The sequence below is a fragment of the Strigops habroptila genome, chromosome 1, assembly GCF_004027225.2.
Source record: "Strigops habroptila isolate Jane chromosome 1, bStrHab1.2.pri, whole genome shotgun sequence".
NCBI classification, from domain to species: Eukaryota; Metazoa; Chordata; class Aves; order Psittaciformes; family Psittacidae; genus Strigops; species Strigops habroptila.
Window position 1 is genome coordinate 143624052 of NC_044277.2, and position 24314 is coordinate 143648365.

At 43.2% G+C, this 24314-nt stretch overlaps 3 protein-coding genes across 12 annotated transcripts in view; 1 reads left to right on the forward strand and 2 right to left on the reverse strand.

Annotated features, from left to right (window-relative positions):
* Positions 1–24314, forward strand: part of ACAD11 (acyl-CoA dehydrogenase family member 11) — a 50320-nt gene that overhangs the window by 12583 nt on the left and 13423 nt on the right. For 2 of the 5 annotated variants that reach the window (XR_003994779.1, XR_003994778.1), the window contains exons 14-20: positions 11905–11971; positions 13420–13505; positions 13695–13766; positions 14601–14755; positions 16730–16846; positions 17271–17380; positions 17819–17991. Coding sequence is in view for 2 of the 5 variants with exons in the window: in XM_030509695.1 (XP_030365555.1) it covers positions 11905–11971; positions 13420–13505; positions 13695–13766; positions 14601–14755; positions 16730–16846; positions 17271–17380; positions 17819–17933 (722 nt within the window). In the remaining 3 variants the exon portion in view is untranslated. Of the gene's footprint in view, positions 1–11904; positions 11972–13419; positions 13506–13694; positions 13767–14600; positions 14756–16729; positions 16847–17096; positions 17126–17262; positions 17381–17818; positions 18612–24314 lie in introns of those variants that run through there. The other 3 variants (XR_003994781.1, XM_030509695.1, XM_030509712.1) reach the window with 3 other exon arrangements.
* Positions 1401–8222, reverse strand: ACKR4 (atypical chemokine receptor 4). 3 transcript variants are annotated; one of them, XM_030509747.2, is made up of 3 exons: positions 7803–8222; positions 6901–7170; positions 1401–3745 (listed from the first exon to the last, which is right to left on the reverse strand). In XM_030509747.2, the coding sequence occupies exon 3, from the start codon at positions 3736–3738 to the stop codon at positions 2665–2667; it is 1074 nt and encodes a 357-aa protein (XP_030365607.1). In that variant the 5' UTR covers positions 3739–3745; positions 6901–7170; positions 7803–8222; the 3' UTR covers positions 1401–2664. The 3 variants fall into 3 exon arrangements, with proteins under 3 accessions (XP_030365607.1, XP_030365588.1, XP_030365598.1); XM_030509728.2 differs by lacking the exons at positions 6901–7170; positions 7803–8222 and adding an exon at positions 6215–6519; XM_030509738.2 differs by lacking the exons at positions 6901–7170; positions 7803–8222 and adding an exon at positions 5978–6519.
* The window catches only part of DNAJC13 (DnaJ heat shock protein family (Hsp40) member C13), a 55093-nt gene continuing 49248 nt past the window's right edge, over positions 18470–24314 (reverse strand). For 3 of the 4 annotated variants that reach the window (XM_030509680.1, XM_030509661.1, XM_030509670.1), the window contains 4 exons: positions 23980–24120; positions 23344–23487; positions 22542–22641; positions 18470–19316 (listed from right to left, as the gene is read on the reverse strand). In XM_030509680.1, coding sequence (XP_030365540.1) covers positions 19219–19316; positions 22542–22641; positions 23344–23487; positions 23980–24120 — 483 coding nt within the window. In that variant the 3' untranslated portion in view covers positions 18470–19218. Of the gene's footprint in view, positions 19317–20642; positions 20755–22541; positions 22642–23343; positions 23488–23979; positions 24121–24314 lie in introns of all 4 variants that reach the window. The other variant, XR_003994774.1, reaches the window with a different exon arrangement.

Here is a 24314-nt window from a genome sequence, read left to right on the forward strand (position 1 = left end):
AGAACGTCTAAGTCTAAAGTTCTTTCCAGGAACTGATAAACCAAAAATATTTATGCTTCATTTCTGAAATGGAAAAATGTCTCTCCTTGAGTGAAGGCAATAGAATGTAAAACAATAGAAGGAGCTGAATCAAGCTTCTGTTCTATGAAGCAAAATCAGAGGCTCAAATCCAGTTTGGGGTTTTCGGGCTCTTTTTGGAACGTCTGAATTTTGTTCACAGAATGAGTGCTACTATTTTACTTCACGTGTTACCTCTTTCCATCAGGTAACTTAAATGTATATGGCTGTAGCCTTTATAGTTTGTTTTTATGAAGCTGTCTCTGCAGCTTGTGTGTGTCTAGTTACGGTAAAATTTGGTTGCTTTTTAAAACTAGCCTGTTATGCTGTTGGACTAACTGTTGCAGGTGATTTTCTTATATTTCATACTATACTTCCCAGAAAAACCAATGGAGAGTGGTAAATGTCCCTGATATTGTAGTACTGTTACTTTTTTACCACAACATATGTGACAGCAAGTTGAAAATCATCATTCCTTGGGAGTTTGGAAGCCAACTAAATAAACAGAGATGTTAACTGGAGAGAAACTTTAATGTTTCTTTTATGTACCTTTGAGTGTGGCAGCTACCTACTGCTATACGCTGCTGCAATACCTGGACTCACCAGAAGATAGGACTCTCTGTCTTTTCTAGCAGTGCAAAACTGGTGGCGAAGGAAGCATGGTATCATCTGTCTTTCTGAGAGTGTCACTTAACTGCTGGCTGCTACCTTTGCTTGTCTCCCAAATGTGCATGGCAGTTCCTAAGGAAGTAATGGCAAAGTTTGTAGGAGGTCACACACACAAAATATTATTCATAAAATTAGTTACATGAATTATAAAAAGGAGAGTGAACATAAGAGAGTAAGCATGGTTTATCTATAAAGACACATACAGGGCACTGCAGTTTCAAGAAGTTTAAGAAACACATACACGTAGCTCTGTCTTAGGCTCCTTTTCTGCCCAGTTGATTTTTAAGGATTATTTTGGGTGGGTTTGTTTTTTGGCATTGGTCACAATGTCATTCTGGCTGCAGCCACTCTATTTGTGAAGACAAGTCATATATCACACATGCAAGGAGTTGGTTGCCTTGTGGAAGAACCGGCGTTTCTTCCTATGCTCTGCCTGTCTACAGTAAATCCAGTAAAACCCTAACCCTAAATATATTAACCCTGGCTTAAATATATCAGGCTCATTGTGTATGTGTAGACCATCTGCCAAGTACTTCTGACTTATCTGTTCACACCCTAGGATTTCGCAAAACACTGGGCACAAATTCTGTTAGCTTTTCTCATCCAAACAGAGAGAAGAGGCTCATGTCTTGTTTATGCTACTGTTGTTTCTTTGTCATTTCAGAGCTTTTTTCTTCCACTCCCTAATTTTGTAACTAGGAACAGTGTCTAAAAATGAGAGATTCTTGTTGGCTTTTGTAATCCATAGCTCAGGCATGTTGTCAGAGCCCATGGGATGTTTGAAGACAGGGACTGTATGCTGTAATACCACTCTCTTCATTTTGAAAGCTAATATGTCAATATATTTGAAATGCTTCCAGAGACTCATGGAAAACGGCTGTTTTCCTGGAATCCAAGCCAGCACTGTGGCGAGGGACAGCTTTGGAAACTCTCCATGGAAAAACTAAATCCCACTAACCAATGAGCTCCGTATGGAGTCAGAACCTCTCTCATCCATCAAGCAAGGCCTTGAGCCTTTGCTGGTTGATAAATGACTATGATGAGCGATGTCAATGCCCACTAAACCAAAACAAACATATATGAAGAAATGAAAGGCAGTGCACTTTCTGGGTTCTTTGATTTTATTGTATCTTCATCTCTTTTAGTAGATACAGTTATGGCAGTGTTTGATTCATTTTACGAAGTCTGACTAGAAATTCCAGGCCCTGTATCTGAAGATTAACTTCACTTTTGCTTACATTTGTGCTAATGTTTTGACTGCACTGCTTTGGCATTTACAGAGATCTAAAACGTGCCTCTCATAGGGCACTGGCCTTGTGGAAGTTTAGGGTGAGCAGAAAAAGAGACACGACAGGTTAGTTTTGGTAGTTACTGGGTTTTGTGGAGGATGTTGTTGTGACTATGCACATATAGAAACACACAGAGAATGTCTCCCCTTCCCAATTCTCAGCCATGAACTTAGACCTCAATTCAAGCTGCAAGGCTATCTATGGAATGAGAGCTGAGGAAAAAAATGGAGCTGATTTATTAGGCAAATGTTCCCTCTGTTTTACAAAACACTTGGAGAAACACAAGATTATTAACTTTTGGTACAAATGTTCCTATACTGCTGCTTTATTGCTGATGGTTTCTGGTTTAATTAGATATTTAGACATGTGCAGGTTGTTCATTCTCTAGCTTGATTCTCCAGTTGTTTCTAGAACTTTCAGTATTTAGTTCTTGCCTGATGCTTCATTTTGATCAACATGTTCTACTTTGAGCTGCTCTGTAGAGTCTTGGCTAGTCTGCAGGTTCAGAAAGTCATCTGAAAGTTGACTTGCAGAGAAACAGCTGCTGAAACAATACCCTTGTATAACAATATTAGTAACTAATATTATTATAATTAATATTAGTAAATAATTCCCTTGGTTACATAAGATCAGGAAAGTAGTGGAGAGTCTATATAGTGAAACTAGTTGTTTCTTCAGCATGGTCTTCATAATTCATAGAAATCTCTTCAGGTCTTCCATTCTGTTGTTGTCTTCTCCAATATCCATAATTTTTTGCAATTTTCATAACGTGCATTTTAAAAGAGGCTCCCAGAAAGGCATAGAGAAGAGGATTCAGGCAGGTGTGGAACAAAGCTATGCTCTTGGTGACCTGGAGTGCAACGTCTATGGTTTTACTTGTATCACAGTCAGTGATCAACATGTAGATGATATCTGTGGCTCGCCAGAACTTGACAATGTTGTAAGGTAGCTGGGTAATGATGAAAGTAGCCACTACGGCCAGCAGGACCATGAAAGGTCGAGACTTTTTAGCACTTGCAGATCTAAATATTGCTCGGGCAGTAGCTGAATAGCAGACCAGCATTATTAGGAAAGGAAGCAGAAATTCCAGGATAATTTCCAGGATTTGAATGGTTGCTTTTAAGAGTGTTTCCATGTTCATTGGAAATACAGGAAGGCATTCATTCCTGTCATTGTGTTTCTTGACTTGATTAAATATCAGTTCAGGGATACTGAGGAAAATGGCAGTCAGCCAGACACAGATGCAGGTAACGCTGCAGTGTTGACCAATTCTTCTGTGACCCCGGGATTCAGAAGTGGCCTTGTATCTATCCACACTGATACAGGCCAGGAACAGCATGCTAGAGCTGAAATTCATGGTGTACAGAGAAGAAGCAAGCTTGCACATTGAGTTTCCAAGTTCCCATCCCTGCACTGCATTTGCAGCCCAGAAGGGGAGTGTAAAGAGCAAGAGCAGATCCGCAATGGCCAGGTGCATGATGTACACATCTGTCTTGGTCTTCGGTTTCTTGCAATAGGCATAAATGGCAACCACTAATGAATTTCCAGCAACTCCAAGAGTGAAAGCCAATGCATAGAACACGGGGAGGAATACTTTACTGAAGTTTCTCACATCACTTTTTTCACAGAGATGCTCATAGGTATTGTAATCTATAACCGAGTTGAGATCATCCTCCTCATCCTCCATCCAGTAATCAGTTGAGTTATTCAGATCCCAGCCCATGGCAGAGCTACAAGACACACACAAACAAAGGAGGGGAAGGGAGGAGGAAGGGAACACCAAAGAAATAACACTGGGTTTACATTTTAAAATTTCTGTTGAAGCCTAACCCCCTTACTCAGGGTTTAAAGAAGTTAAAGAACCCCTGGTTCAAGTTTAAAGAAGTTGGATATTGAGAGTACTTTTGTGAATAATCAAAGTAGAGCTAAACCGTGATGGAGGCACGAAATAGGGTAACTGTCTACATGCAGCTTCCAGTGTCTGAAGGGGGCTACAAGGATGCTGGAGAGGGACTCTTCATCAGGGACTGTAGCGATAGGACAAGGGGTGATGGGTTCAAACTGAAACAGGGTATGTCCAGGTTAGATCTAAGGCAGAAGTTCTTCCCTGTGAGGGTGCTGAGGTGCTGGCACAGGGTGCCCAGAGGAGCTGTGGCTGCCCCGTCCCTGGCAGTGTTCAAGGCCAGGTTGGACAGGGCCTTGGGCGACATGGTCTAGTGGAAGGTGTCCCTGCCCATGGCAGGGGGTTTGGAATTGGATGATCTTAAGGTCCTTTCCAACCCTAAACCATTCTGGGATTCTATGAGTCCGTCTGTCTGTGCAATACAAAGTAAAATGGATTCAACTGAAATGCTTTCATGAAACTTAGCATTTGCAATTGCAGGGTGCTTTGAGTGCACCTCACTGGTTTCCACATTTCAGTTGAAGAGCCATCATTGCTTAAACTGCACTGACTCAGCTGTGTTTGGCAATATTGCACTGCAAAATAAATCTGTTTGTACCTTTACAGGGTTGAAATTACACCTTCCTCTTTATAGCCTCGGCAAAGCTGAGTACCAGTTGAAGGCTGTAAATGCTATTACAATGGAGTGGATAGGAAATACTAACAGATTAAAGCTGAGAGGAAAGCAGTAGGATTCTGCGCCTACTATCATAAATTTTGGCAAATTTGGGATATGCGTACAATATAGGGAGAGTGGGCATGTATGCATATGTGTCTCAGGCGTACATATGTATATATGCCCATTACATAAAGCGCAGCAGTGGTGTTGGTTGCTAAAGAGCAGTAGAACAAGTTTAGTTTAGTCTCCATCCCACACAGAGTGAGCCATGCCCGCAAGGAATTCCTTCCAGAATCAAACTGCTGTGGGTATGCTGCATCTTCCAGCTGGAGACTTCTCAGGATGTTATGACAAGAAAGGAATCTTATCTCATACAAAACTGCCCTTAAGTACCCAAACAGCTCAGAAGCTCTGGTGCTTTTCTAAGTACTATCTTATGACAGATTTACTGTGTAAACACCAAGGCTGTGTTCTCAGTGCCAGTTTGGGGCTGAAGTTTAAGTGTTTGTATGATTATGTCTCAAGCAAGTCATGTCCTACAATATTTTCATCTTTTCCTGTAATTGCATTCATTGACTAATTTGCTGAAATTCTTTCCATTGTAAACTACAGTCCTGCAGTGCCTTGTTTTCTTTGGATAAATGGGATTAAGATTTCGTAAGAGCAGTAGCAAAAAGGAGCTGAGAATGAAAGGCACATCTTCCCTTCTCATCCTCCGCAGCACTTCAGAATTTCAGGTCATTGTTACTGAAAGCTATAATTTGGCTTTTTCAAGCTTGAAAAATCTCCAAATACCATTTCTGGTTTTGAGACCAGTTTTAAATGAAGGGTTGGCAAACCTTTGGTATAAACAGTATCTCTTCAAATTTTTTTTCATCTATTGTGTCTAACCAGGAAAAATAAGTTACTGATTGAGCTCACAGTCAGGGATACAGACCAATTAAATAGAGAGAAATGGATAATTTCTGGTTTTGCTTGATTTTTTTTCCCGCGCTGAAAATACTGTCTAATTTTTTTAGCATCTGTCAGAAATTAACTACTTGGTTTGGCTTCATCTTTAATGGCTGTTGGATTATTTTGTTAGCATTTCAAAACACTTCCTTAGATAAACTTTAAACAATGATTACTCCTATTTTAAGTCCTGTAATCTGTCATTTACTGTTGCCTAATAAGGTGTGTGGAAAGGAAAAATTCATGACTTGGGCAAGGGATGTCTATTCTATGCCTAACAAGCTGGATTTTTCAGCAGGGGTAATCTTTTGCAGCTTTATGGTACTCGGAGGAGAGATTCAGACATCAGCAGTAAATCTATCAGACGAGAAACTGCTGCAGGGAATGTTTAAGCCACTTAGCCAAGATTAAAGGTTTGGTTTTGGTCTAAAACACTATTACAGAACCCATCTGGGAAAGCTTAATCAAATTGGACCACTGGCAAATCGGCTTGAAAGCAAAACACTAAACATTTAAGTGCAAACTTCTAGACAGCTGCGTATCACAAAGCAGTTTAGCTGTGACAAGGAACATGCTGCTGCCTGACAGGCTTTTATCTGACCTGGGATTTTGACAGAAACTAAGTTATCTAATCTAAAATGCAACAGTTGATATTTTCCCCTGAAAAACATGTTTTGGCTAACATACGTTATCATATTTATCATTCCTGTTAACGTTGTTTCTCAGGCACACGTATATATGCCCGTTACAGAAAGCACAGCAGTGCCATAGGAATCAGGTGCTGAGCAGTGGTGGAATAAGCTTAGTTTAGTCTCCATCCCACACAGCGAGCCACCTTATTCCCACATGGAATTCCTTAAGAATCAAATTGCTGTGGGTACGTTGCATTTTACAGCTGGAGACTTCTCAGGATGTTATGCACAGGAAAGAATCTTGTCACGTACAGAACCACCCACAAATACCCAAACAGCTCATAAGCTGTTGTTACCAAGTCCTGTTCTCTAGGAAGTACATTAATAGATATATTAACAGGCAGCTTTGCGTGTTTTCTTGCAGAATTATTCCAGCCTTCCAGTTAGATAATAATTCATTGTTTCTGTGTGTTTAAACTTCACAGGGGATTGTATGTCTACACATTGAATTAAGTTCATATCCCCAGTTTAAACAGACAGCTTTTTTTTTCTTCAGTGAATCAAGCAGCATTCCATTCTAACAATTCTAACTGTAAGACTGGAAATGAGCATGTACCTTAGTGAAATGACCTCTCTCTGTAAAGCCAACTTAACTAAGTAAATCCTAGCTCTTCTCTAGGTAAACAAGATAGGTATATCACACTTAATATACAGAGCAGTGAATAATAAAGCAAAACTAACCTTGTTTTGTCAGCAGACTAGCAGCAGGTACTGCGAGTGAGATGTGCTTCAGTGAAATGGTCTGAATTGCTCTGACACTGCATGTTGTGTTCCAGCACCACACCCTCCGCTGGAAGGCAGTTGCGCTTTCATTCTGACTGCTTTCCTGGAAACTCTTCTCATGTGAACACTTGTATTTCCTACGTTCCAACCGGAACGTGAGTGTTCTTTGAAAGGTCATGACTCTCTTACTATTTCACTGTGTTCACTGTGGTGTTGGTTGGTTTATTCCTGAAAATCCAAACGTTTGTTGGGTTTGTTTTTATATCGTCAAAAGGCTTTTATCAAGTCACACATTTAACAGGTGAAAAGTAGAGAAACAGGGGGAGGTCTGTCTGGGGCAGAGTTACCTGTAGGGAGTCACTACATTCTTCCCTTCAGTTTTGATGGCTGCCTATATAAGGCTTTAAGGGATCTTTATATTATCCTTTTAAGTAACATTTTAGAGGATACAATAGAAAGATGAGTTTGCTTTTTGTGAGGTGGAGGAGGTTGCTCTTTCAGTATGTGATACCAAACAAAACCAGGAACATGATAGGGAAAAGATGCGAAAGCAAGTTGTAACTTGTCAAGCACAGTATAAGCAGATACCCTGGACCCTGTGGGAGAGTTGTCAGGGACTTGGATGTTACCAGTCAGACTCATGATCAAGTTAGTGTTTGGCAATATGTCTATGGAAACTGCAAGCCAGCCAGATACTAAAGAAGAAAACCAGAAAGATGTTATCCCATCTATGAGGTTTCTCCCACTTGCAGTGGGCTGTCTGCATTATAGAGTCAAAACTTGGACAGGAAAGAGAAGATGGAGAAATTCTGCAGTTTATATGCAGGTATCAGCATTTCTGCACCGAGGCATGGACTTACCTGTGTTAAGAATTCAGAAACTGATTGGATTTTGCTTCAATTTCCACAATCTCTACAGCTTCAAATTAGTCTCTTGTGCAAGAATATGTTGTGCAGTGTCAGAAGCCTTCCATGATCTTCTGGACCTTTTACTTTGCTGGAATCATCCTGTATCCTGTAGCAGTGTACTGAGTTCCAGTAAATGCAATATTGAAGCCAAATAACAGAGATTTTGAGGTGGCCAGAGGTCAGGTTTTGCTTTTGGCACGCTGACTAAATTGTCACACCTGCCACAGCTGGATTGGCCATCTGTCTGTGCTTCAGTATCTGAGAGGGAAGCTCCTTCAAAATGGGCAGCTAAGAATGCAATGGGCAGATGTTTTCCACATACTTCTGGCTGAATTTGCATTCACAACAAGAAATTAAAATAGGTTGAGAGAGGAATTGGTGTCTAGAGAAAGTGCTGCCACATTTGTGCATATTTCATAGAATCACAGGCTGGTTTGGGTTAGAAAGGACCTTTAAGATCATCCAGTTCCAACCCCCTGCCACGAGCAAGGACACAATGTTTTCATCTTGAGTTCTCTCAGTGCTTCACAAGTGTTCCTTACAGTTGCAGATAAGACACTTGGGTTGCTTCCAGCACGTCTGCTTCTCACAAGTCATGTTGTGCTTAGAAGCCTGAGCTGTCTCTCTTTAAAGTAAGTGAATCTCTCAGTTCTGAATAGGCTTTCTCTCAATACGGTCCCCAACAAGGTCAGGTGAGAAATGTGAAAGCTTCCAAGGAAATATCTGTGTGTGTTGCCGGCAGAAAAGAATGTTATGTTACCAGTTCCTAAGGGGTCCTGTGGGCAGGCTGTAGGAAGGCAGTTCATGTAAATCCTGTGCTGTTTGTTACCGTTACATTTCAGTACAGCCCTATAGACCCAACATAACAAAAGATATTTAGTAAGAGTGAATGCAAAATGCCAGTGCATCTTGTTTAACTAAGAAGCACTTGTGGCTATGTGAAAGTGGGATGAAGGTGAGGAAAAAACCATTCCAGAACTCAGCAGCTGCTCTCACTGGCACCATATGAGACTGTGAGCTCGAGCTGGGAACAACTAGCAGCCACATTCAGTGATGGGACTGTGTAACCTTGCTGAATAGCACAACCCCAGCATTGTCTCTGTACTGGTTGCAGCCATATGTGAACCCGATGCCCAGCAGCCCAGCTTCTCCAGTTATCTGGAGATGATGAGATAGAACTATGGAATACATTGTGCTAGTGAATAGAAATTACTGCCTGCTCTTGGGGGTCCCCTTTTCTCCATTGGAAGGTCTCCATATTGCACCAATCAACACCGTGCTTCCATCCATCCTACGCAGTCCAGTTTCTTCTTGTAGGAGAGTCCAGAACACGTGGTTACCAGTTGCCTTCCAAGGAAGCTGACAAGTCTGTAATGCCACCACAGGCCCCTGATCTTTAGCAGAGAGAGGTAACCCACCAGGCTCACCGGTGCACCAGCCAGCATGGCAAGAGTCATAGGTACTCGGGGCATTCAAGTAGTAGATTATCTTGCCTAAGTCATCTTAGCCAATAATTCAAAGACTGGACACTGAAAAATTGGTAACTAGAATGCAAGAATTAAGTGCTCTTGGCTTCTGAAACAGGGTTATATGGCAGCTTCTTTAAGTAAAGGTTGTACTGTCCGTGTCTGTGCCACATTTAGTACTCTGAACCAGAAAGAACCTGAATGAATTGATTGTTGGAAGGTCAGTAGTCCTAAGCATGTTACACCCCTGATTGATAGCAAAGATTAGGCTTCTGACAGGATTGGGATCAACCCTCTAAGCACATTTTAGAGTATCGTTGTCTTTGCCTGTGTGAGTGCCATGAGGAGTTAAATAACATCATGCATTAGTTAATGATGTGTTCCAGTGTAGCATCATTGTGGTTTAAATGTTTTGGACAGGTTGTGCAGATGTATGTATGAAAAAGCTTATTTAAAAGCTTATCAATATGGAAATAGGCTTCAAAAAGCCTGACCTTCTAAAAGCTCTACTGGTTTTATTTGTTCAATTGTGAGTTTCTTGCAAAACTATTTCTAACTCTTGCCAAAACAACAGGCTTCTCTGACTCTTCCCCCAACCTCCAGCAGCTGCTTTGAATTCTGTGAGTAATGTAAAAATGCCATTTACAAATGAGAGGTTTATTCCACCCAGACACTCTGCGTTTCTTCCAAAGCACTGGAGTCTTTCAGTTAGAGTGTTGGAGCAGAACTTCCTTCTGGCATTTATGGGTCAAAGTTGCATAAAATTTGTTTTAGGTTTTCAAGACTTCAGACTCTAAGGAGTGGAAAGGCCAGGAATGTGCCTACCTGGCTGTGTTCAGATGGGAAAAAGCACACATGAAACAGAGGTATTCATGTGCCCTCCAGAAACTTGTACTAATGATTTAGAGCATCTAACTAGATGTCTGGCTCTCGGTGAACTTGTCACCAAGTTCAACATGAAAGCTGCTTCTGATTTAGTTCATACACTGTGGTAAAATTTGCCTTTTTTTGAAGCAGGATGTGACTTGAGGGTTATTTACAAAACAGTTCTTAAAGAGACTCCAAAAAGTCAAAATATCCTTTGTGGTAAACCTCCCTTCAAGATAAACGTGCTTTAGAAAACACCACTTGGGCAATTCTTTATCTTCTGTGCAAAAGAAGAGTCAAATACCCCTTAAGAGTGTAGCATTTCTCTTTGCAGGGCAGTGCATTGCAAAGCATATCTTGTGTTCTTTTGGGGTTGGTCACCTGCTTTTTGCAGTGACCCATATGAGCCAACTGGTTTAGATCTACCATATTTTAAACCAAGCTGGTTTATTTCCCTCCCCCCCCAGCTTTTCTCTCAGCTATTTTAGGTTACTTGCATTGTACAGCTCATGGGCCACAAATACAGCCCCACTTTAGAAACAATGACTGAATAGCATGCTGCAGAAGAGGAAAGTAAACAGCCAGCAGCCTGGCCCTCAGAACAGGCAGTGTTTATCAGAATGAGATAAATCTCCCACTTCCTGGCCATCACAGTGGCTGTTCTGAGGAGGAAGTAGCTCAGTAGCCAGGTGAGTTTATTGTCTAGACCAGAGGCACCCAAACCTTGTGATAACAGCTGCCAGAGAAGCTAAAAGTCTTTGTTTCCGACCTCAAAACAAACTGAGCTGGTGCAGATTGAATCTTGAATTAAATCTGTGCAAAGCTTGTCATCTGTATTGAGATAGCAATAAAACACTCACTGGTTGTTATATACATCAGGTATAACCGAGCCCCCTTTTCCCTGCTTTATTGTCTTTGTGAGACTTTGAAAGGAATGAGAGCATGCCTTGGTACTAAGAAACCTTTCAAGAAATATAGTGAGGATTAAGGCTCTTAGAAATAAGATGCCATTTTAATTAATGGTAGAATCTGCTTTAGGATGTGTACATTAAAATGCTAGCTTTATGCTACAAAGACATTCAAATAACGTTTTCAATGGCTTGAAATGCTAAGAGATTATGTTCAGGTAATGATTTCCACTCAGATCTTTCTTTGAAGTGCAAACTAAAATCATCATAAAGGGGGAAAAAACCTTCATGCCAGAGAAGTTATGCTGAAGTAGTAGCCAAGTCCTTGTGGCAACCCTTTGATAGCCTTATTTATGTGATTTGGTTATAATGTGGTCCCACACAGATCCTCCAGTCTTTAGAGCTTTAAGAAGAAGTTTTACTTTTGAAATGGCTGCATCTCACCTTGAGGTCTGCTTTTGTATCACGCTTACTTGCCTAGCTCTAATAGAGACAGAAGTAATTAGTCTTCATTTCAAGTACCTTCTTGTTCTCTTTTCATAGGAAAAGATGATGGAGCTGGATCCTGGAGGGTTTGGATGTTTGGCTTTTCATTGTTCCCCTTCCAAGTCAACTCCCTTTTATGTGTTAAGCAATAAGATGTATTTTGTTTCAGTCTGATTACTTGGAGCATAAACACCAAAGTACATTGCATGCCTTTGCTCCTGTATCACGAAAGGAAGGGAGTCAGACGTATTTGTATGAAACTTTACTTAAGTCTACATTGAGATTTTTATATTGAAGACCGGTTTTGTGTTTGTGACTTTTCTTAAGGTGCTGGGAACCCAAACTGCAAAGTGGCAATTGTAATGGGCAAAACCAGAAACCCCTCAGCATCCAGGTAAGGATTCTGAGGACACTCAAAGAGTTACCCAAAACTTGTTTCCTGGAGGAGTCACTACTTACTTGAAGTAAAAACTTCAAGTGAAATACCACTGATTGCCTCCGTCAGCTGCAGGTGCTCATGAATTACAGGAGGGGTTTAAACCTGTGCATGTGCCTGTTGTGCCCAAGCTCCTGTTTTGCTTCAGCTCCTGCTGACCGAAGCCTCCCAGCCTTTCACTGCTCCCTGCTTGCAGTGGGTGCTCTGCACTAGCTCTGCTGTTTGTGCAGCTAACACAGACTGCACTGATGAATTTGGGAGGGTTCACTGCCTTTACCTTAGTCACGTTAGTTTGCATCAGTTCTTCAACCAACAGCTATCTCTGGCTTACGATTTATTTCATATAAAACAATTACCAAGAGGAAGAACTGCTTGCCTAAATGATAACAAACCCCAAACTTTTCATTGCTTCCCTGCTCATGGAAGCCACAAGCAGCACATCAGAGACCCGCAGTTATCTACTAAGATTTTCCACATAGTTATCTTTAGGTACAGAAAATTACATTTGAAACATGGGATGTTTGTTAAGTGAAGTTGTGTGAGCAGAGAGCATTGCACATCTTTCTTTAATCAGACCTCTCATTCCGTTCCTCTATGTGTAAATGTAATACATCCCTCTTCTTATTTGAAATAAGTGTTGTTCAACCCTTATTACCAAACTAAAATCCCTTTTACGAAAACCTACACAAGTGATGAATAAAATGCTTCGTGACTGGTTCCATTAAAATCACACAGCTTGTAATGCAAGAACATTTATGTCTCAAAGTTGGATTAGCCCAAATCCAACTGGTTATCTTGAGATTTAGCCAGGTTCCACTGAGCAGTAAACAGGAACTTACAGGATGGTTTTTCTGGTGGCTGTACAGACAGTGGCATCCCTTGAGCTCTTAGAACACAAGTTCATGGAGGGGATTATGTAGTACTGTGCTTGCTAAAGCTGTGTAGTGAATTCAGGGACCTGGGATGTCATCTCCAGTTCTGTGTGACTAATAACTGACCTTAAATATTCTGAAGGAATTTAAACATGGGGAATTTTTCCCTAAACTATGGGCAAGCCAAGATGCTGCTGCTGATAAACGTGTTTTGAGAACAGAAGGGCGGTGGTGGTGGGGAAATTGGGTGATTCAGAAGTACTTGCAGGTGACAGAAGTGGTATTTTTTGCACAAGTGGTTGTGATGCACTCCAGTGCCAGGAGTATGTTTTTACTTGTTGAGTGTGGGTTGCAGGAGTGCTGAAGCATGCGTGCCATGCTGCATGCAGGCGGGATGGCAGTGATAACTCCGTAGATCTCAACATCAGCGTTATGGGACTATCCTAAATTGAGGATAGAAAATAAAAGAAATGGAGGGAGGGGACAGCAGGAGGCTCAAAGCTAATCCTAACTTGTGCATTTGGTCTTGGTCAGGTACGAGCAGCACAGTATGGTTATTGTTCCCATGGACACGCCAGGGGTGAAGCTGATAAGACCTCTCTCAGTGTTTGGCTACATGGGTAGGTGACAATATTCATCAGCTATATGTGTATGAATTTGTCAGCAGTGTCAGAAGCTGCAGCAATACTAATAAATATTGTATATGAAATAAATCAGTAAAGTGCATCTATAGAAAAAGGGTTAGGAATTGAAGGCCTGTATTTTTACCCTTGTTTTACCCTGTGGTTGTGTTTTCTCTGTCCCTGCAGATGAGAGCCACGGAGGACATTTTGAGATCCACTTCAGTGATGTGCGAGTCCCTATCTCCAATATAATACTGGGTGAGTTTCAGTGTTAATTCCTTTCTAATTTGTACAGCAATGAGCCAAATCCTATTTTCTGCATCACTGTAAGTTACCGTATTCGCTGTGGTCACTTGAGCCAGGGCCTCAAACACACACAAGAGGGAGCTCACTCTTCCTTTAGCAGGCTACCTGCTGCTTGAGGGTAACTCCTGCACAGCAGTAAGGTGATAGAAGGAAGCTGTAGCTGTCATGCGAAAACCACTGCCCTGAAGTAGAGCAAAGCAGAAACTGTCAGTTCTTTCCCCAAAGCCAGTTCTCATAGACTGTACAGGCTTTGAAAAGAGCATTCTGCTGCAGTCCATGGCCATCCATGCCCGGTGGCTGCCACCTCAGCAGAACTGAGAACAATAATGAAAGAATGGGCAGGCCAGCTCTGTGCCGTCCTGCAGGAAGAACTTTCCTTTGCTCCTCTCACTGACTACAAATCCCGATTTCTTCTATTTCCTCTCTGCTATTTTTATTTCACTGAAAGAGCTTTCTGTCTTGAGCAGCCCTGGGACCTGGAAACCTCAAAGTCTTCCCCCAGATTCTCATACGAATCTCATAGATGTATTTTTCAATGTATTGATTTAAATCAGGTAAATCAAACCCTCTCAGAAACCATCTTAGAGTGTCCTGTGGGCTGGAAGTGTTATTAATAGTGTGCCATCATAGATCTAGTTGGCATAAACAAGCAAGATTTCTGCAAAATAAACTTCTAAGCAGCTTGCTTCTAGCTCTGGGGCTGTGAGGCCGCTTCTGCTCAGAGCCATGGATCGCTCACAAGAGGGAATCAAGGAATCTGCATGTGCCTGTTCTTCTTTCCATCAGGTGAGGGCAGGGGGTTCGAGATCGCTCAGGGTCGGCTGGGGCCCGGCCGAATTCACCACTGCATGAGGTCCCTCGGCGCGGCTGAAACCGCTCTGCAGCTCATGTGCCAGCGCGCAGCGCAGAGGGAGACCTTCGGCAGGAAACTCTATCACCATGTAAGCACCTTCCCTCTGTGTCCCCGTTCCTGTGCTCCAGACACCACCCGTTGTTTTGCCCACACAGAACCTTGGGACTCTGCAACAGATGTGCCCTAACCTTGATCTTTTGTTCATAGTGCCTCAGGTGGCAAAGGAAAAATCCCACTGCGAGGCTCCCAGTTTTCACTAGTAACTAACTATGGGATTTGAGTGAAATCTGGCATTGTCCCAGGTAGCACAGGTTAGATCACTCTTTCTGGAACAAAACCATCTGCTACAGAAGAATTTCCTTACTGAGGAACCCTGTGTACTTTAAAGTCATTATTCATTTCTGTCTCAAAGACTAACCTAAAATCTGCCCGTGGCAGGGGGTTGGAACTAGATTATCTTAAGATCCTTTCCAACCCAAACCATTCCATGATTCTCTGATTCTATTTCCCCTTGCAATGACTTGGATATCCTTTGCTGGATTTGAACACAGGTTTTGGCACCATGGTTTTTATCTTTCTGCTTTCACTGATCAGTTTGGAAAGGTGGTTTTCTCAGCCGTACACCTCATGGTTCTGTAGTTGCAACCCAAATTCACCATTTTTGTGTGAATTTATCACCAAGCCATCTCTCTTCATGGTGACCAGAGACACTCAAGGGTCTAAATGTGACTAAAAATGTTACTTCTCTGCTCAATTATTTGTACTTACTTGTGAAAGTACAAACTAAACCAAGGCCATGTTGCGATTTTTGGTCTTATCTTGCTCTGGAATTGAAATACTGTTTGTGAGAGGGAGCATAATAAAAAGGTGACATTGTTTTTTATAGAAACCATCAGAATTTAGTAGTTGCTTATCACATTTCAAGTGTTCCTCAGTCTATTTCAATAGCTAGGATGACTATTGGAAAAAACAAGGGCAACGGAAAGAGGAAACTGAGTTAGTGTCTGGCACAGGTTAAAGAAAATTGTTTGTACCGATCCGGAGGGAATCATCTTACATACCCACTTTTCCACTTGTGTCAGCGCCAAACTTCCATTGACGACCATAACCCAGAGTTCATGTGTTGGATGAGGTGCACTCTATGTCTCAGCAGCTCAGTAAAGTAAAACTGATGTTGATGCAGAGCAGGCAAGTCCTAAAGCAGCAGCAGAGCTTCCCTAGAGCTGGGAGGAACCTGTGCTAAAGGGCTGCCTTGGGTAACAGAGGCTGTCACCCCCCTTCTGTGGGCAGTGGGGTGTAGCTGAACCCCTCCACCTGGGCTCAGACCACCTTTGCTGGCACGAGGCTTCACACTGACACGTGTGGCACGTTTGCTCATGCCTTCACGGCTACAACATCCCCACTGCAGGCAGGAACATGTGGCTGAGGCTCCAGGCAGCTTCTGCATTGACAAACATCCCATGAGCAGGGTTTGTTCTTGCTGTGGTATGTTGGCTGCAGAGGGGAGTGAGCTGGGAGGAACAGGGAAGGGCTGCCAAGGCCGTAACTTCGTTTGGATCAGGGGAGCTGCTGATTTATCATCATCAGTGTGAACAGACAGTTGTGGCAGTTATCAGCCCTGCTGCAGCTGTGCGCCTGGGTGCGTGACACACCACCACCAGTACCTGAAGCAAAACAGAACCGATTCCTCTCCCTTTTCACCTCCCACTGTCTGTACACTGAGGCATGTTACACAGGGAGAAGGTTGTGAGTCCTAGTGGGTAAAGGAAAGCACTAAAAAGCAGGCTTGGAGGGGCTTTGGGAAAAGGACGAGCAGGCAGTGGTCTGACCAGGAACTGGGTGTGCCAGACCCTGGAGTTTTTCCCCCTTTTCCTCTTTCCTGCCATAAAAAAAACTTCTTTACATTGAGTATTCTTTCTTTTTACCTCAGACATGCATCAAATGAGCTTTAATTTGCACACAAATGCCTCTGAGTGACTGACCAGAGGATGCTGAGGGAGAGGGTGTCTTCTTTGGGGCAGGCTGAGCATTGACAGGCTGCTGCTGGCTTTGCTTTCTGCAGGAGGTTGTTGCCCACTGGATCGCTGAATCTCGCCTCAGCATAGAACAGGCTCGGCTGCTCACACTGAGAACAGCCAGCAAGATCGACGCGCTGGGCAACAGAAAAGCAAGGAAAGAGGTAAAACTTCTTTTGGCAGCCTCAGGCTCTTGTCCCTGTAATAGCTGTGCATCCAACTGGCTGAAACACAAGCTAAAGCACAGCGCTAAGCATAGCTTAACTTTGTGTTGAAAACAGATGGTCTTGAGCTGTGCTTTAGATTGGCACGAGATTGGAAAATGTTCTCAGTTAAAAACTTTGGGATCCATCTGATGAAGTTGTTAAAAGTTAAAGAAGCTCAAGTGTTTCTTACCTGTCTCAACACAATGAGAAGTTCGGGTGCCTGGAAACAGTTCTACCTCACCCAGGGAATGGCAGAGCCCTCGTTCAAGCTGCAGGGGGAGGAATGGGCTGCGAGGTGCCAATCGCAGCAGAACGGTTAGGTAAACATTTTCATGTCATTATGAAACTGTTACTGATCATGTGGGTTCCCTTCTAACTCCAGGTAGCCATGACCAAAGTGGTTGTCCCTCGAGCCGTGCTTAAAGTGATTGACTGTGCAATCCAAGTGTGTGGAGGAGCGGGAGTTTCCCAGGATTTTCCTTTGGCTTTTATGTGAGTAAAGGGAGCCTCAGCTGTAGATTCTAAGCATTCCTTTAAAAATCATTTTATAACCCCTGTTTCACCTCGGGTAGCCTGAAATAATGGTGTTATGCCATTAAGCTACAAAAAGCTCAAACCATTTGGTTTTACAATTCGAGTCCAGTGCAATTGCATTGCTTTACCCTTCCAAAAAGACAAAAACCTGGCACTGGACCTGAAGTAGTTCGTATCAGCACAGAGGGCCTGTTTCTAAAGCTCAGCCTTACCCTGACAGCCCTGGGGAGAAGCAAACCTTCCCTTTTTCCAGCCCACACATCTCAAGCCTGCCAGGAAGACTTTGCTGCAGTATCTCCTGTGCAATCACCTTTCCAAAGAAGTTCTTGTCACAGGGCTGGCTGGCGCAAACAGTGCTGAGCGCTCCTGCTCCCCCTAAGCCAGCTCTCCCCACAGGTTTGCCTACATCCGGACCTTGCGCCTGGCAGACGGGCCCGACGAGGTTCATCTCTCGACCATCGCGAGGTGGGAACTGCTTGAGCAGTCCAAGAAGCTAACTGCAAAAATCTAACGTCAGCACCAAGGAAGGGCTCAGAAGGATTTTGTTCAGTGCAATAGTGTGGTTTAAGGTAAAATTGAATACAAAAACTTGGTTCTACCTTATAGAATCATAGAATGGTTTGGGTTGGAAAGGACCTTAAGATCATCCAGTTCAAATCCCCTGCCATGGGCGGGGATGGCTTGAAGCAATACACATTCTCTCACTCTTTACTTGTAATTATTACACTTACTGATCAGGGGCTTGCTTTTAAAACCTTGCAGAGTGCCTTGTAAATACCAGAATGTGTCTGGGGTTTCTAACACTAAATTAAATCTATTTTCTAACAGCCCTAAAGTAAGTTCCTTATTTGCTCTGAGCCACAGACTTCTTTATCCCTTTAGTGCAGGCAAAGCAGTTTTGACGCAGCAGTTTCACCCCATTTAGTTTACCGCAAGCTGGGTAATGCCCAGGAGCCCTGTTTAGCCATACTCAAAAGTTCAAGTCTCTGACCACTCTTGTTTTCCACACCTTCAAAGAACAGCTTCGTAAGCCCACCACCTTTCTCGCATTAACAAGGCTCTTAATTCCCTTTATTTTAAAATTTTCTGTACATATGAATGATCTGTATAATGTACACTCAATATAGAAAGTTTTTATATACTGGATAATGTATAGAACATTTCACAATTACACTAATTTCTTACATAACGTCAACTTTAAGGTTGGTTTTTTGCTGAAGCTCTGTCAATTTGGTCAAGCCAGTTATACATACGAATGTCTAATGCTGTCTGATCTCAGGAAGAAGAGAATGTTAATGATTAAGGACATCAGTGAACCGGTGCAGGGACAAACCCTTTGCAAGTCATGTTCAATGGGAGTGATCATGTCAGACTGGGAAAAGGAGGGGATGCCCTTTTAGTGGGGGTCGGTGAGGTCAAAGTGATTTTAGCCCAATTCCTCTAGACTGTAGCTCAACTCCAGTCGTGCTAATTCATAAAATATAAAAACTAGGAAAGTTTGATTCACAGTCTTGTAAACAAATAGAAAGGAACAAAATGTGCTTATGTACAACAAGAAAAAAAAACTTCTTGTGTACCCATTTCAGCTGATCCACAGAGTGCTTCCTTGTGTTACAGTGTGACAGAATCACTGACTTTTCCCTAAAGAAAAAAAACCAAACAAGTCTTAGAAAAAGGAATAACACTGTCATAAACACTTGGAAAGGCAGAAAGTTCACTTCAGAGCATTGGAGGAAAGTGCTGTTCCTCATCACTGGCCAGGCTGCCTTTGCCTCTTTCACACGGGTCTGCAGTCCTTAGCTGCCATCTCCCACTTCGTTGTCTACCGGGGGTGGTACGTGGGGCATTACAGACGCTGTCGTCCCTGCAGTGAGGTAACCAGCGACTCCAGGGCCTTTCGGGAGGAAAACACAGCGTTGGTGAGGAGCCTTGAAACCAACGAGCAACTGAGCAGCTTTATCCCCTCTGGTAACACTCAAACACATCATTTAAGTCAACCAGACACCTTAAACAAGAACATGTAAGAGCTTCTGTTTAGATTCTTTGGACTCTGGGAATAGCAGGAATTAAGGCTAACTCAGCCCACCAAGTGGAGTAGCTTGTGGAGGCCGTTCTCAGGCTTGCTCAGCATTTTTTATTCTGATGTGCCAAATGAGTTCCAGAAGAACTCCAACCACTCTCCATCCCACTGCACCGTGGACATGGCAGTGAGGAGGGGAGGCCCCACTGCAGGAGCGAGGTGAGTTTGGGCTAGCATCCCACCACTGCTTCAGCACTGCAGGGCTGCCCTACTGTGCAGTTACAGGAAGTGCAGTGAGCTGCCTTGTGCTTGTCTAGGCAGCTCCTAGTGCCTCCAGCTAGGAAGAGGAACAGCATTCTTGGGATACACAAACTATCGGAGATACAGAACTCCTCACCATCAATACGTCTCGATGTCAGTAACTGGAGGGGTGGGCAGTTTTGCACTGCAGACAAAGCCCATCTCCATTGAAACTTAAAGAGTTTAAAATGTACTTGAATAGAAACTTTCAAACACAACCACAACTGCTGTTGCAGCAGGAGGTGTTCCAACAGCAACTCTTACCAGATTAACAACTAATAAACTGCCAACCCACAACATGCTCCTGCATTGATACAGCTATCAACTTGGTGTTAGACCTTCAGCCCACTCTGCTGACATTCAGCATGGTAAGTTCTGCTGAGTCCTTTATGCTCCCCCCTTAAGTCATCCTCACTGAGTTCCCCCAGATTTGCTACCCCTTCATGCCCCAGCCTCCCTCCTCACACCACAGCCTGGAGCCAGAATGTCAGAGCGTTGTTTGTCTCCTTGCAAACAGTCCTATACTTGTCCTGCAAGCAAGAGAGCAAAGCAAACAGTGTCTATGGTAACAAAAGCTCTCTGACTTCAGAAGGGACTTCTCTTTGCCAGCCCAGCAGCAGCATCTGCCCAGGGCCAGACCCACTTCTACATGTCCTGCTGCAAACATTCCACGAGTTCTCTTGTCCCTCAAGCTTTTTCCAAGAGGATTCCTAACACACTTCACAAGTTTAGTAGTACCAGTGAGTATCAGCCCCTGCACTTGTTAGTTTTATGCTCCTGGGTGTTGAAGGTGGCACGTTTATCAGTGTTTTGCAGTTCGGGCCCACACGTTTGTTACAGTTCTGTGACATGCAGCTACAACTTGGAGTGCAGCAAGTGCGTTTGCAAGATGGTATCTACCTGCTTTAGAGAGCTACACAGAAGTGAGCAAGCTGCCTGGCAGAGCAGATCTAAAGCCCACTTCTCAGGTGAAGGGGACTGCTGCCAGTTAGAAGGGAAGGAGAAGAGACACCTGAGGGAAGAGAAATAAGCAAGGGAAGTTTCAAGGGAAGTGCAAATAGCAAAGCAATTTGAAGCAAGACATAAGGCAGAATATAAGATAAAGCAGGTTAAAAATAGAGCTTGTAGTTTGGTTTCCATCAAATAAAGCTTTTAGTTTAGTTTCCATCTATACTTGGCATTTGTACAGCATCTTCATTCTACATTTGCAAGCACTTACACATTAGGCAACTGAAATGTAGCACAGGCCTTAAGGAACTGGACAGCTGTATTGCCCCCACTCTCAAGCCTAACAACATCTGGTGGAGTTTGAGTTCTTGGCCAGTAATCCACCAGCATTCACTTCACATTTCTCATTACAGTATTTATGAGATACCAATTAAATTCAGCTCCAACCGAATCAAGTGTTCAAGTGTTCTTTGTGAAAGCAGCATTAAATAGTACAAGAAACACAAAACTCCTGTTGAGAGCTGAAGTGCTGAGTCTTTCCTGTGTGGAAAGTCTTGCCATATACCTACTCTCAAAATACTAACCATCTGCTTCTAGAACATCTAAATCCTGACTTGAAAGGCTCTTGCTTCATCTTCTCAAGACACACTCAAGAGAACCTTCCCTGTCTCTACGGCCATCTGATTTGTACCTTGGTAATTCAGTTACACTCAAAAGCTTTACCAAGATTCCTACATTGGGTTAGAGAAAAAGTTCTGTGTGGCACAGGGAAGTGTTCCTGTTGTCACAAAGGCCTTTCAAACCTTAGCTGGGAGCCTAGACTTGTAAGACTGAACATCAGCTGATAGCCACTGAGGAGTCAGAAGTTTGTACGAAGCACCACTTTAGACAAAGCTTGCTACAATGTCATTACACAAAGTATTTTCAGGTACAGCAACACTCTGTGACAGCAAAGTTTTGGACTGTGATACAGCAGAACAGAGTCAAAGATGTGTCTGTCAAGTGCTGCATGTGAATGAAGGAAGAACCAGAACTTGATTTGCTATGACTTAACTGTTCCAGGATTATGCCCACACAGTGTGAGTCCCAGCAAGGATGTTCACAGCAGTTGCTATCCTTTGTGTGTGCACAGTACACATAGCACAGCTACAATGCTCTTCTGCACTGTGGGACTGAGGTGACAGCCCAGGGTGCCATTGCAGGCTTGGTGGCACCAGGAGGGCACTCCAGGGTGCACCACGCATGCATTCAGGCATAGGCCACAAGCTCTGTGTACAGGGACAAGGCCACCCCCAACAGAGAGGGGCCCTGCCAGTGCTCTGAGTCTGACTGGAACATGGGCTCACACCTGAGCTGTTCACATTCAAACTGCTCCAACGCTACAGCTACACACCTACCACTAACACAGCCTGATTCACATGGCACAGTGCATACAGAGAGTCTCAGGGACTCTGAAGAAAGTTTCCTCCTTCCCCAAACCTTGGAAAACATCATGTTCTACAACTCAAATAGACTGATCCTAAGAAAGCCTGGAAACATACAGTCACCCATTAGTCCTGATTACATCTCTGCTTTATCCCTACAGGGTAGTGGCAAGACTTGCCAGTGTCCAGACTCCACTGCACTGATATTATACAAGTAGGTACAGCAAAGACACTCCAGAAAATACATTCTCAACCACAAAAAGGTTTGGCTTTTGTTAAGTGTTTTAAAAACTTACTGTACTTTTACAGCACTGAGTGTTCAGGCCACACGATGGCACTAGATCCTGAGGATAAACAGTATCTCCAAAGTCAACGACAAGTAACAGTTCGGTATAACGCAGGACATAAATAGGAAAGGGTTACTAACCTGTGAGGTATCCTGCTGTTTGTGTCTCAGAAATGAACAAGTCATGTTTCTGATCCTTGAAGGCACTCCACACAGAGGAACGAGACAGAATTTCATTTACCTACAGTTGTTGAAGAGATTAACCAGATGAGCAAATGACATTTGTAACGTTCCAGAGGAACAAACCCATTCTCTAGAATCAAACCATTGCAAAGGCATTGCCAAACAGCACAGCAGTTGTTTAGGCTACAATGTGGCATCACACATTTCCAAGGAGACTGTAGCAACTGGTTTTATCCTGTGAATTGTGCAGCTGAACTTCACGAGCCTCCTGCATTATGTGAAGTCTTTTAGTTGCTTGACTTTCTCCCCTGTTCCCTAGTTCAGGTGACAAGGAAAAGCAACTGTGCAAGCAGTTGCCATGCATCTAGAGGTGAGCTAGAAAAGGACACTTCCGGTACTACAGCAAGATAGGGACAGCCTGGAAGAAAAGCCCATCCCCAGTTTCCCTCCTCTTGAGAAAGCTTTCAACACGAGGGTTAGAGAAAGGCACCAAGAACTAGAACAGTTACTGGGACAGATTTTACCTGCTTCAATATACATCCCAAACACTGCTGCAGTTGCTTGGGATTTGTCTTTTATTAGCACTCCTCACATGAATCAAAGCAATGACTTCCTCACCAGAGATGGAGACATTCCAACCCATAATGATTTTGTAGTTTCATGACATTCATGTTTTAGGTGGAATGATGCACATGAGAGCCAGAAGATGAAACAAGGGATGCTCAGTGTGATGCCCAGTGAAGGACCCGTCAGTACTCACCTGTTCTCCATACTGCAGGCTGCGAGACATGGACTTCAGAGTTTTAACAATCTGAGCTTTTGTTGCAGCTGGGCTTTCCAGGTTCTCAAGACCAACCCCTTCAAGCAGCTTTAGAAGGTAGGGGACCAAATCTGCCTTCAGAGCCTGCACACAAACCCAAAGGAGTTGTCTTAACACGGACTAGGAAGTTCCGTACAGAGGTTTTACATTGCTGCGTTAGTGTGAACCAAGAGTGCCAAGAGCTATCTATTACCAAGCATGTTTAGGCTTGCCAGTTTTTCCTGAGCTGTATAAATACAGACAGGAGAAAGCAAAGGAACTGCCCAGCAGTTCTGCTCTGTTTAGGTGTAAGCTCAGTTGAATTAGCTGGCATTCCTCTGTTCTGCTTTCTCAGCAGACACAAGCCAACGTGATTCTTTATGCATTAAGGTTCACTGCTCAGGTAACATCCTTGAACAGGTCTGCATGTTGGAGAAAGAACTGACTTCCAACTGCTCCAACATGGAAAGCATGTTAGATAGATGGCTTCTGGTAAGCCACCTGCACACTGAAGATGAACAGTAGCTCTGTTATTATGAACAGTTTAGATACCCAAACATAATCACGTATTTTACAGTCTGAGAATGTACTACTTACTTGGGCCACCAAGTCATTTTGTTCCTTCTGAAACATTCGATTAAGTGCTTCACAGGCTACACCAACTATATCTGATCTCTTTTTCATTCCATTCATGAGAGGGCTGATGGTCTCTAGTGATGCCATTGCTCGAACACAAAGCTACAGAGAGACAGAAATAACCAGAGTACTTTATTTTATGCTAAGCTTGATGGTTATGATGATCAGCCAAGACCATCAATTTCTCAGTGTATTTATCAACTCCCCATTAATTAGCTGCAAGTCCCTGCTCATCTGGCACTCAGTATTTGTTACAATAATGCCCTTCTAGGAACAGCACTAAACAACAGAAATAA